This window comes from Pholcus phalangioides, unplaced genomic scaffold (genome assembly GCF_987345545.1).
Source record: "Pholcus phalangioides strain wild (caught in Gottingen) unplaced genomic scaffold, Ppha-v1.0 ptg000042l_1, whole genome shotgun sequence".
NCBI lineage: Eukaryota > Metazoa > Arthropoda > Arachnida > Araneae > Pholcidae > Pholcus > Pholcus phalangioides.
This window is the reverse complement of record NW_028301628.1, coordinates 8,115,954-8,128,526: the sequence shown is the minus strand read 5'-3', so window position 1 is coordinate 8,128,526 and position 12,573 is coordinate 8,115,954. Positions and strand designations below refer to the sequence as shown.

The 12,573-nt window shown below is 37.8% G+C and overlaps 1 protein-coding gene across 1 annotated transcript in view; it reads left to right on the top strand.

Annotated features, from left to right (window-relative positions):
- The window catches only part of LOC149064414 (paramyosin-like), a 46,975-nt gene extending 34,711 nt beyond the window's left edge, over nucleotides 1–12,264 (top strand). Inside the window, exons 11-16 of the mRNA XM_089254657.1 lie at nucleotides 2,910–3,105; nucleotides 3,286–3,414; nucleotides 5,726–5,890; nucleotides 6,740–6,946; nucleotides 8,683–8,883; nucleotides 11,203–12,264. Coding sequence (XP_089110783.1) covers nucleotides 2,910–3,105; nucleotides 3,286–3,414; nucleotides 5,726–5,890; nucleotides 6,740–6,946; nucleotides 8,683–8,883; nucleotides 11,203–11,400 — 1,096 coding nt within the window. The 3' untranslated portion in view covers nucleotides 11,401–12,264. The remainder of the gene's footprint in view (nucleotides 1–2,909; nucleotides 3,106–3,285; nucleotides 3,415–5,725; nucleotides 5,891–6,739; nucleotides 6,947–8,682; nucleotides 8,884–11,202) is intronic.
- Nucleotides 12,265–12,573: the final 309 nt, after the last annotated feature.

Genomic DNA, 12,573 nt, shown 5'->3' with positions numbered 1-12,573 from the left:
GGCCCGCGGGCCGGAGATTGTGCACCCCCAGCTCATCTAATTTCTCCGTACATTAAACCAGTGTTCTTTAACGCTTTTTTTCCACTTGTGGCCTCAATTGGACTATACTTTCTTCTCGTGTCCCTTTGTTTTACTCAAAAGAGCGATATCCTTCCTATATATATATTTTGCAATTATTTTTCTAGTAAATTTATATTGAAATAGAATTTCGTAAATGAAGTTGATTTCTGGACCCTCTTGATTCAGTGACGGTTCCTTTGGGGTTTTTTGAAGCACCGTCTCAATACCATACGTCCTTCCTTGGGTAAAATGATGTTCTAGGGCCCAGCATTCACTAGAAGTAAGTGCTTTCATGCATTTGCAGGGTGTCCCATAAATTCGTAAATAAAAAACTTGAAAGAATCTGTATAGATTTGAATATACGGTTTGGGGTGAAGTTATTCTCACAAAGGGGAAAGGGATATTTTTTTTCTGATACAAGAAAAAAATTAGTTCAAATTTTTATCGATAGAAGGTGCTGCACGAAAGCACATCACTTGGAATATATAAATCAGAGTCCTATAAAATGCGGAATGTGCGCTTGACAGCTCATTACTGACACTTTCCTCTTGTTATTGGTGCTCACACAAGGTCTTCATTATGACGTTGACATTGGTGGATAAAGCACCATTGGTGAATTTGCTTTACTTGCTGATAAAACACATACACCTCGTCCATATTCTTCTGCGAAACTTCTAGCGAATTGTTACATGTTGAAATGTGCGTGCACGCGTTGAGAACCTAACGTAAAGTTTATTTCTGTGTAGTGTTGCCATCTGCATCTATTTTTTCGATTCTGAGTGGAGTGTGGTGATTGAATATTTGTACCGTTGTAGGCCCGTTTCTCTCTATGGCGAGACTTTTCAACGGAATGATAGGCTCGCATTCGCGCAAATTTGTTTTACGTAAGTCACGAATCACCGGATAAAGCTTTACCAACGTTTCGAACGCAGAAGATATTAAGGAAAGGTTCTCCCGATCCCCCCAGTCACTCATGCCGAACTGGTTTGCAACGCCCTCTATCAAAAACAAGTTTGAATTGGTTTTTTTTCTGCAGGAAAGAAAAAATTCCCCCTCTCATGAGAATAAACTTTTTCGCAAGCCCCCACATTCAAATACACCGATTCCTCTCCAATTTTTATGAGTCTTTAATCTCTTTTATGGGACACACTGTGAATGCACACAGTAAGTGCATTCTGGACATTTCATGATGCAAAGACTCACTGTAAAGGGGGTTTTCGAAATTCTATCCCTAAAGTGGTTATGGGGGGTCAGAAAGTTATATAGAGACATCACGCCGAGTCGAAACCGCTGAAGCTATAAAGCCAGGTTTTCCTAGGAGCAGGTTACTACAGCACGTGTAGCGTGAAAACGCTAATTGGTTAAAAAAAAACCTGAATTTCAGGCTTTCAACCAATCAGTATTTTCACGCTGCACACGGCATAGAAATTCTACTCCTGGGAAAACCCGTCTTATGTATGAAAGTTGGTCAGTATTTCTATTTCGTTATCTTAGAGAATCACTACAAATAGATTTTTTTTTAATTCGACGGATTCAAAGGGTACATGGAACAATCATCGCTGAGCCGATATCCTTCAAGCTATTTAGTCAGTAGTTTGATTTTATGTCATACTCGATCTGAAAAAACTTCGGTGGCACTCCAAAGTGCCGAAATACACTAGCTGAAAATCGCCAACCCTCCCATCATTACTTTTAATATAATTTTATTCCAAAACTCTTCGTGGTACGTACCTTTGACAACAGTTTGGGAATCACCACCCGAGATCAAAGGATTTAGAAAATAACTTATACTTATCAATCATTACTGCTTTTGAAAAAGAATCAATTCCCGACATGATAATATTACTGTTGAAATCCTTTTATCAAAAGAAAAGTCGGTTTTTCAAGAGCTATAGGCAGATCAGATTAAGGTCACATACATCACACCAGTAATAAATTTGACGCCACTCCTTAGAATCACGGATAATGGTTGTTATTTGGATATTGTTATAATTTTTTGTAAAGTATAAAAAGGACCAATATTGTAACATGGGGGAGAATTCGTTTTTGTTATTAGGACTTCGGTTTATGAGATCAATTTCTTTTCATCGAGTTTTTTTCTTTTTCGCATGTTTTGAAGCTAAGGTGGAACCAGGCTCATTTTTTCGTCTATACGTTATCTTATCATCTTGCAAGACTAGGCAGGAGGTCAGGAGGCCCTTTCGTTGATAAGAATTTCCGTACTCCGTTCAGAATTTCCTAATCGGGCGATAATAGCCATTATGATCCATGAACGTGTGGCGCTTCTTTTGGAATTTCTTTCCTATTGCGAAAGTCATGTAGAAGGCAAAAAAAAAAGAAGTCACTTTCTTCAGTTCATGGTCAGTTTCTTTCAACTGACTGCATTCGCAGTTTCTTTGGCCAGAAGACTTTCACAAAAGGGAATCTATAGAACTTACCATACATTATAAAAGTATCGTAATTCGAGATACACATTAGATAGTTCCATTTTAACTCCTCATAATTTCTGAAATTTAAAAAAATTTAGTTTAAAGGGGAAAAATTCCTCTTAGAGAACAATATGGAAAAAAATTGCACGATTCAACATTTTGAAACTGGTTAAGTGGGGAAGAAAAACGGAGTTCGTTTTCATACAGTCCATTCAACTAAATGGGATATACTTTCGTCGTACTTACTACCGGGATTTTTTTTTAATACGGTAATTGATTAGTTATTGTTATCAGAAACTTCGAGTCCTGGTGTGATAACATTATGCGGCGGAACATGATTAGAGGTGCATTCTCTTGACCGATGTCAAGATAAACAAATTTTCGATAATAAATAATTCCCCTATTTTTCCAATATTACAGGAAACAATACCAAATTGAAGTAGACCAACTGAACTCGCGTCTCGCTGAAGCCGAAGCTAAACTGAAGACCGAAGTGGCTCGAATCAAGAAGAAGATGCAGGTCCAAATCACGGAATTGGAGATGTCCCTGGACGTCGCCCACAAGCAGAACTTGGACTTGCAAAAGACCATCAAGAAACAAGCCCTTCAACTCCAAGTATGTTTCATTCCAGACTTCATTCTTGGAAAACGTATAATGCTCTCACTCTGGTGACCTTCATTGGTGATCATATCTATGAATGGGAACATATAGGCCTATATATATTTTTTTTCAAACTTGATATGTCTAATGAAACCAATTTATAAAAATGATTGTTTCTTTTCTGTGTCTCATCAGGAGCTTCAGTCCCATTACGATGAAGTTGCTCGTCAGCTCCAACAAGCTGTCGACCAGCTCGGTGTCTGCCAACGCCGCTGCCAGACTTTGCAGATGGAACTCGATGAAATCAGATCCGCTCTCGAACAAGTAAGACATAATCTAGATCTTGTTTTAATTCTACGACTGAAAAGTATTGCAGACACGGATTTCAGTTTTGTTTATTTCGATGAGATTTTATGTGAAATATATCTTAAAAACCGTAATCTTAATCAGGGATGAACAACCTATTCAGTCTGTGGGTCAGATATGCACTATTTTTGCCACTCGCTGGCCAGAAACTTGTTCATAAAGCGTGAACACATGACCCGTATTTTACGGGTTATTCCGGAATTTTGGCTGTCCCAATTTCTTTATAAAATCTCACGTTTTCTTCTCCAATTTTCAAAGAAGTAGTTACAAGTTTTTGAGATCAAGAATTAATGAGAATTTAATCAAGAATTTCCTCGTTAATGATGGAAGAAACACGCCACCTATTTCGTCAGCTTAGACAGGCTTTATTAACCTCAGTCGTGACAAAACTTTCAACACTTTGCAACAGATGGCTCCCCAATTCGCATCCAAAGACCACTCGGACGCAGCAAATACAAAGGCGAACTCTTCGGACGACCAGACGTAAACATCACCCCTCCACGACTCATTCGTGTGAATTATGACCACGAGGTCCTGATGACGGCTCTCCATTGAAGAGCCGATTCTACCAAATGAATTTATTTGTCTTGAAAACGTGGCAATTTTTGTATAAATTAAAACCAGGCAAATTTTCTAATTTTTGTGATAATATAATATTATAGTTATGCTCTATCGTAATTAGTTATAGTCAAATAAATGTATTCATCTCACATACTTGTCAAAATATACCAATTTCTGGTAAATTTAATTTTGAATGCAGTTTGTACCCATCATCCGCCATTTCTCAGCAATTTCAGCGATAGGTGTCAACTCTACTTGCTCTTTGACAATTTTCTCAGCTTTAAATTGCAAATTTATTGCGATTGTGATTCGGAGGTTGTGCACCCTCTAATCTGTCTTGAAAATTTTCCTGAAAACGCAGAAAGAAGCAGCACGTTTCATACATAGCACTTCTTCTATGACACCCACAATCACGTGGTGATTTGGTGCCACGTGGCAATTTACTAGCATCCCCCTCTCCAGTATGATAATATTAGTTGTATAGAAATATCGATAGCATGATACGGTTAAATCTTTTCAAACCGACCACCGTTATTCGGAAATCCGTCTTTCATTGGCGTAAGCACTTGAACAATGTCTTGAAAAATATTAATAGCAACGAGAGTACGTGAAATTCAAAAGCCAGAAAAAAAAAATGGCCTTAAATGAAATTTACCTTCTAGAAAGGTTACAATGATTTCTGTTTGTGTCCCCCTCTTCTCCCTTTCCCTCCCACCCCATAAAAATTTTGAGCTTTCCAAGTACCTAAATCGAAAGTTTCCTTTATGTTGTTTTCGTGGTACGGCTATAACAGCTGCTCGTAGTTTCGATTCATTAAGCGCTAGCTTCAGTTTGCTAGTGTCATCTGTCGTCAATTTTATGAACTATCACTTTCGGTTTTCGTTTATTGGTGTTTTATTTTTTCCTGTTTTATAATAGATCTGCCTGGTAAATTTAGCAAAAAAATTTTGTAATTCCATTATGTACTATTTATTTTCGTGAACTGTAATTTTTATTATTTTGTAAAAAATTTTATTTCGTGTATCTTAATTCATGCTAGTTGTTACGGTCAAACTCAGTTATAACGACCTCATAACGTCCGCCATAATTTATGGACTCGGCAGATTCCTACGGAGAAAATTGCTAATGAACCTTGCTTACAACGTCGATGAAAACACAATAAACTCGGATAAAACGATAAATTTTCCGTCACTTTGTTTTCTTTTTCCCATAAAAATTCATAGAAAATTCCTAAAAAAATGTCCCGTTTTTTCAACGAAAAGCTTGCGCGCTTTAATTCCAATTCTAAAATCATGGAAGCATATAATTTGCATAATTTATGAATTAGGCTATAATGTGAGAATTTGTTCCATAAAATAGTCTTTAATTTCTTGCAGACTTGGCGCAGCACTTTATTCCCAACCAAGGGAGTTACTTGCTATTTCACGGATGATTAGCAGCATTTTTGGCGACAAAAGCCCTGTACTTATGACCCTAATTTCCCGTATTTTTCTCGATCAAATATGGTCCGTCTAATCATGCGGCAATAACCTAGTTTTGGTTTAAGTTTGGTTGCATCTGATTAAAAAAACGGTCACCTCGGTTGTAACGACAAAATTTCAAAGAATCTTCGATGACATTTTGACCAAGTTTGAACTGTATTTCGCGTCTCGATATGCATTATTTTGTCACATCTGATTGTACGTGATTTTTTTTTATGGTGTCATAGGCTATGCGTGCGAAGAAACAGGCCGAACAGCAATATGAGGAAGCTCACGCCAGAGTTAACGAGTTGACGACTATCAACGTGAACATCAGCGCTGCCAAAAACAAGCTGGAAAGTGACTTTGCAACCCTTCAGTCCGACTATGAGGAAGTCCATAAGGAATTGAGGGTAGGTATTTGCTCAGCCATTTTTCTATAGCAATAACTGTGAAAATCATGAATTTCAACTTCCAATTTCAATTAGAGACATCGCACGTAAGCATCATATATATCAGGGTTGCACAACATTTTCAGTCTGTGGGCCAGAACTGAGGCAATTCTAATACTCGCGAGAAAGAAATTTGAATATACATATAGAGTGACCATATGTCCTGTATATTACAGAACATTTTCATACTTTGGGGTCACCCCAATTTTTCCATATAATATATATAATGTTCGATTTTTTCCCCTTATTTTCAACGAAGCTTGAAATCCAGAATTGAGATTATTTAGCTGACTTTAGCTGATGGCTTAAAGAAAATTTTTGGCTGTAATTCGCAACTTTACATCATGCGTTTGACAAAATTTTTAGCTGTAATTGGCATCCTTACTTGACCTTAAGACAATATTTTTGATTGTATAATTGAAGACATATAGAGAATTTTTTTTTTAGCTGTAATTGGGAACCTTACTTGTTTAGGAAAATGTTTTTGGCTGTAATTGGCAACCTTACTTGCCTTAGCTTTTTTTGTTATTGATTTTTTTTTGGCTGCGATTGGCATTTTTATTTGGCGTTGACAATTTTTGTTTGCGATAATTGGCGATATCCCTTATTTTTGCAAGGGAAATGTGGTCACCTAGGCTTTTATCGTGTTGTGTGTACTGATATTTTTTTACTAGAACTCTTTTCGTGGGTTGGATGGAACCTCTTGGCGAGCCGGAGGTTGTGCACCCCCGATCTATAGTATCTTCAAAATCCAACAATATTTCAGTCAAACAGAAAAAGAGGCAATGACTCATCTCTCAATGTTTATAGGTCGTGGACGAGAAGTACAACCGAACCGTGATCGAACTGAAGTCCACCAAAGATCTGTTGATCGAAGAACAGGAAAGGCTGGTCAAGATAGAATCCATCAAGAAGTCATTAGAGATGGAAGTCCATAATCTCCAGGTGCGCATCGAGGAGGTTGAAGCGAACGCTCTGGCCGGTGGAAGACGAGTCATTGCCAAGCTGGAAGCCAGGGTCAGTACAAAACCTTTTTCTTAGGAAACTCACGTGAAATCTTGCTGAACGCGAATTGGAAAATTTTAAATACGGGTGCTTGTGTGCTGTTCCCGACTTACAAGAAAAGGGTCCCAAGGTGAAGTCTTAAAAAAAAACTTTTATAAAAGTTACAATTGATTTTATTCATTTAAGTATTCACAAAAATATTTTTAAAAACTCCGACGGAAAATTATTATGAGTCACTAAAAAAAAATAATGAAAGTATTAATAATTTGAACGCCAATACAAGCCAAGAATGAATTAATTTAAAAACCTCGCAACCCTAGAGTAATAGAGTGATGTCATTCAAATAACATATAATCAAGTACAGGACAGACAAAGGAAGAGAAAAAAAGAGAAATAACTTACTTCTCTAAAACAGAGAAACTGGAAGAGAGAAAGGAATAGAAAGTGAAAAGATAAGATTTTTAATAGATATCGACAAGAAGCGCGAGAGGAGATGAGTAGCCTAGTCGACTGTCATCACCTTTAGTAATTTTTTGCGGCTTCAATAATCACATTCCGTCGCTAATTTTTTTTGTTATTATGTGTTTCCGGGTAAGATGAATGTACTTAAATTTTTTAGATCATTTTTTGAGGACGACACCTTTGAACTGGACTAAAGTAACAAAAAATACGTCTTCCGGTTTGAGGAGTCAGGAAAGTGATCTAGTGATAGAGTTTTTCTCTGAAACATAGTACATATGAGTAGGGCTAGGATTTTTATGACTCAAAAGCTGTTAGAAAATTCCCTAAAAAAAATTTGTCCTAAGAAACGAAAAATATGTCTCAAAAAAACTGAAGACAGAAGAAAAAAAACACCCAAAGGCTTCCTTTTGTACTTCAGGCAACTTTATTTTAAAGAAAATAATGTGTGAATGAGATGTGTGTAAATACAATTGATGCTATTTAAAAAAAAAAGTTGTTACTTGCACTAAAGTTTTCTTTATTTTACTTACTACCACATGAATGTCTCAGAATCGTATGTAACAAAGGTGAAGTCAATGCGTCGGGGAACACACCTTCTCAACCGGCTAAGGCTTTGTGCGTAAACGGCAAAGAATGTTAAAATACTGAGGCCTTGTTATCTACGTGACCTGGGCGGAATCGATTGCGTAACCAGGGCAGACCTTCTCGATACCCCAGGTCAGATATTTTCTTAGTGGGGGAGGCTCTTAAAAATAAAAAAATTATGAAAAGTGAGAGTACATTTTTGTGAGGCTCCCATTCTGCTCGGAGCCCCGGTCGCCCCAGCCTAGTTACGGTCCTGGAAGTGACTTTTTTTTTAAATCGCAGTTATCTTTTTCCTCATGGTCCAATTAACGTATATATCAAGTTTCAGTGAAATACGTCCGCAACAACGGGCACTACATAGGTCGGAGTAATGTCAGTATAATTTCAACGGACACTACTCAGCTTAATTATACTGTCACTACTCCGGCCTATGTAGCGCCCGTTGTGGTGGACGTATTTCATTGAAACTTAGCATATACGTTATATGGATCATAAGAAAAAAATAACTGGTATAAAAAGCACCACTTTCTTACCTGGTTGTCAAAAATTAACATTTTTTTTACGCAAAATAATGCTCGAAAAATATGAAAAAAGCTCTATTGCGTAAAAATAGTGAAATATGCAAAATTATAAAAAAAAATATGCGATGTCATAGAAATTTCTAGCCTATTCATGAGTTATGCATACGAATCTCGTCACAGATCAAGGACGTAGAAATCGAGTCAGAAGAAGAGAAGCGTCGCCACAGCGAGACTCAGAAATCCATGCGCAAGAAGGAGCTCCGCCTCAGGGAACTCATGCTCCAGACCGAAGAGGACCACAAGACCATCACCATGCTCAACGATGCCGTCGAGAAACTCACCGAAAAGGTCAAGATGTACAAGAGGCAACTGGACGAACAGGTAACGATACCCACGGTGTCCAAGTCTACCATTCACCCATTTCCAAACTAACCGATTAACCAATGACCGATCTTTGCCCAGGTGGATCATTCTGCGATGATTTATATCATATATGCTCAACCTATGACCCGCGGGTCATCTGATATGGTCCGTGACCTCAAATCTAATTTTGTATAAATGAACTATGCAGCACATAACCAGATAGGTCACTCAAGTGACCTGTTCTAGTTCTGTGCACTACTACTTGTCTGACACTGTTCTAGTTTACGCAAGGGACTTGCGGCACATTCTTACTTGAATTATGTGACTCGCGGCACATTTCTAGACCACTGAAGTGTCCCCGAATCACATTCCCAGATCACTAAAGTGACTCCCGGTACACTTCCAGATCACTTAAGTGACCCGCGTCACATTCTCAGACCACTTAAGTGTCCTGGATCACTGCTATAAATTGCGAAAGTGACTCGTGGCATATTGTTACTTGTAAACCTGCAGCACATTCCAGATCACTTGAGTGTGACTTGCGAGAAATTTACTGATAACTTAAGTGTGAGTCGCGGTGCAGTTCCACATCACTGAAGTGGCCGGCGGCACATCCCTAAATCACGTAAGTGACCCGTGGCATATTTACAGATCAACTGAGCATCCCGCGGCATAGTTCCGGAACACTTGTGACCCGTGGCACATTTAAATTCAGCATTCGGGTTAGCAGTATTCAAGAAAGGATGCTAATTTGGACCTCTCAATCCTTATACAGCTTGATTATACCAGAGTCGTAGGACAATATTCGCGGCGCGTATATGATAGGCAACCTCAAATACTGTTGACGCTCGTTATAACGACTATACGTTAATGCGACCGTTTCATTGCAACGAATAAGTTCTAAATTCCCCCCCCCCCCCAAAATCACGTTATTTTTCATCCAATGTAACGACTTACAAACACTATTCAAGCACCACCTCCTGGGGATAGATCTATCTCTACGAGGCTGATTCTGTACAATGTTCGAACTCAACTCTTCCCCCCATTTGGCAAAATAACAAACTTGAGCTTTCAAAGATTGCCAGGGAGAATTGATGCAATAGAAACCCTCGACAGATGAGAGAACGTCTTCATTAAATAGCAATGTTATGCGAGATCTGAGATGCATATATTAAAGAAAACATTTATAGATAATTTTTTTACTTTTTTAAATATTAACCAACGTTACATATGCCTATTGAGAGCTAAACTAATTAACAAAAGCATATTTAAAATATCTGTCTGATTACATATCCTCTTTTTACAAAATTTTCTTGAAAAAAAGAGTTTTTTTTATTCAAAACTCATTCTAAATTGATGTACTGTATATGATAAAAGATGGCGCTACAATATAATTTATAAAGATTGTATTGTAGAGCGAGTTTGGTGGTTGATTTTGTGAGGACTATGCATGAAATGACCAAGAGAGCAAGGTCAGTGACCAAGAAAGTGTGCATGTGAGTGACCAAAAGAGTGACTTGAAGTTAGGGTCGAGAGCGATGGCCACAGCCCAGGACGGCCAGTTTGAGGAAAGAGCGGTCAGGAAAATAATGCTAGAATTGGGAGAAGAGCGACAAAATTTGTGTAGCCGCACAGGTAGCAAAACCATAAATACGGCTCTAGCTGGAAAGAGTGTATATATGTATATATATATATATATATATATATATATATATCCACAGTTATCCATAGAATAATTGATGTCATAGCTTGCATCCTGTGAAGCATACATGCTCAACCTATGGCCGACGGGCTAAATGTGGCCCTCGGTATCATCTGATGTGGCTCGTGGTCTCAAATTCCCTTGCCTTCCCAGCAGCGCATAACCAGATCACTTAAGTGACCTGAGCCACAATGCAGTTTCACATCCCTAAAATGGTTGGCGGCACATACCCAGATCACTCAAGCGAACACAATGGAATATTTACAGATCAGTTGAGCATCCCACGGCACAGTTCCAGAACACTTCAGTGACCCATGGCACACTTGTAGATTATTCAAGTGATCCGTGGCTCATATACGGATCGCTCAAAGATCACTCCGTTCCACGTTTACACATTACTCAAGTGACCCGCATTCCACAAAAGGTTGTGCACCCTTGATTCACAGTTTTTTTTCCTTACAGATATGGACGGAAGCTCCTATAATACACGACGGAAAGCTCCTATAATGTTTCTCTCTCTCATAATAATAATAATAATAATAATAATAATCATAATAATAACCACTTCTATAATCATAATAATAACCATTTCCATATCCATAATAATTAATGGGAATTTTTCTCGCATTGCTTAGGAGGGTATCTCTCAACAAAGCCTGAGCCGCGTGCGCAGGTTCCAGAGGGAGCTCGAGGCCGCCGAGGACAGAGCAGAAGCCGCAGAGGGTAACCTGTCCATGATCCGTGCGAAACACAGGTCCTGGGTCACAACCAGCCAGGTTCCAGGAGGAGTGCGTCAAGTTTTCGTCACGGAAGAGACAAGCAGCAATTATTGATGATAATTCAATTGGAAAAAAAAGCAAAATAAATAAACTCTAAACTAACAAATAATAATTACACAACATCGTTATTATAATTATTTTGAAATGAATTATTGTTTTATGTCGCTTCTTTATTAAATTTTTTTTTTTCTGCCGAGAGCGTCGCTTTTTACGTGTGAATGTCTTAAGCAATCTTTAGACTGAAATTTGCATCGTGATAATTTGCACACATTTTTACCGTTTGTTATCGCTGTTTTTTTTTTTCTTTTTTCTGCGGACTGGACAGTCTTGGTCATTATTTACATTATGTGCGCGGAATCAAATGACGCTAAAAATATAATTCATGCTCAAAAGCTTTGAAGAAAATTAAAATGTCAATGAATAACATCCGTGGACCATGGTTATCGGATTATAATGGGTCGTAACGAGTTTTTTCAGATGTAAAAGGTGGGTTCTAATTGGTGTAGCTCTGTTCGGAGCCCTTTGGAGAGAGAATCAGTTCGAAGAATTGGTTATTATGCATCTCAGACAATTGAGAGACGATTTTTATGCAAAAAAAAAATAGTTCCGAAAATGGCCGATTCGTGGGCAATGGAAATTAATTGCGTAAACGATGAAATTGCATGAAGTGTTGAAGAACCGTGGTTTAAAAAAAGGCATGGAACATTTTTCATCTAATTTTCGTCACTTAAAACTATTACGCAGCACTATATTTCCCCCTAACGACCATATTTGTAACTATTTTTTTTTACAAAAAAATTTCTCTATATTCTCAAATGCACAATTTCGATGCTACTTTGCCGGGTGGTTACATCTCCAAAAGGCTATGATTAGGTATATTCTAATTCGAACCACCCTGTATAGAGAGAAAAAAAAGAAGGAAACAACAACAAAAAAAAACGTTTCAACAGCAGTTACTCTTGTCCACAAAAAGCATCCTGGAAATGTCGGCGTAGTTTTCTATCTCTTGATGATTGTGATCTTCGCAGCTATAAATCCGAGCCAATGTACAATGTTTTTTCATTATTTCGGTAATACTGTACATCTTTATGCATAGATCTATATGCAATTTCTTTTTCTAAATTATTGAGTAATAAAATATTCACTGAAATAGAATTTTACTTCTTTTCATTATGAAAAATTATGTTCTCTCTCTACATTTATGCCACCATTTTGGAAAAAAAAAAA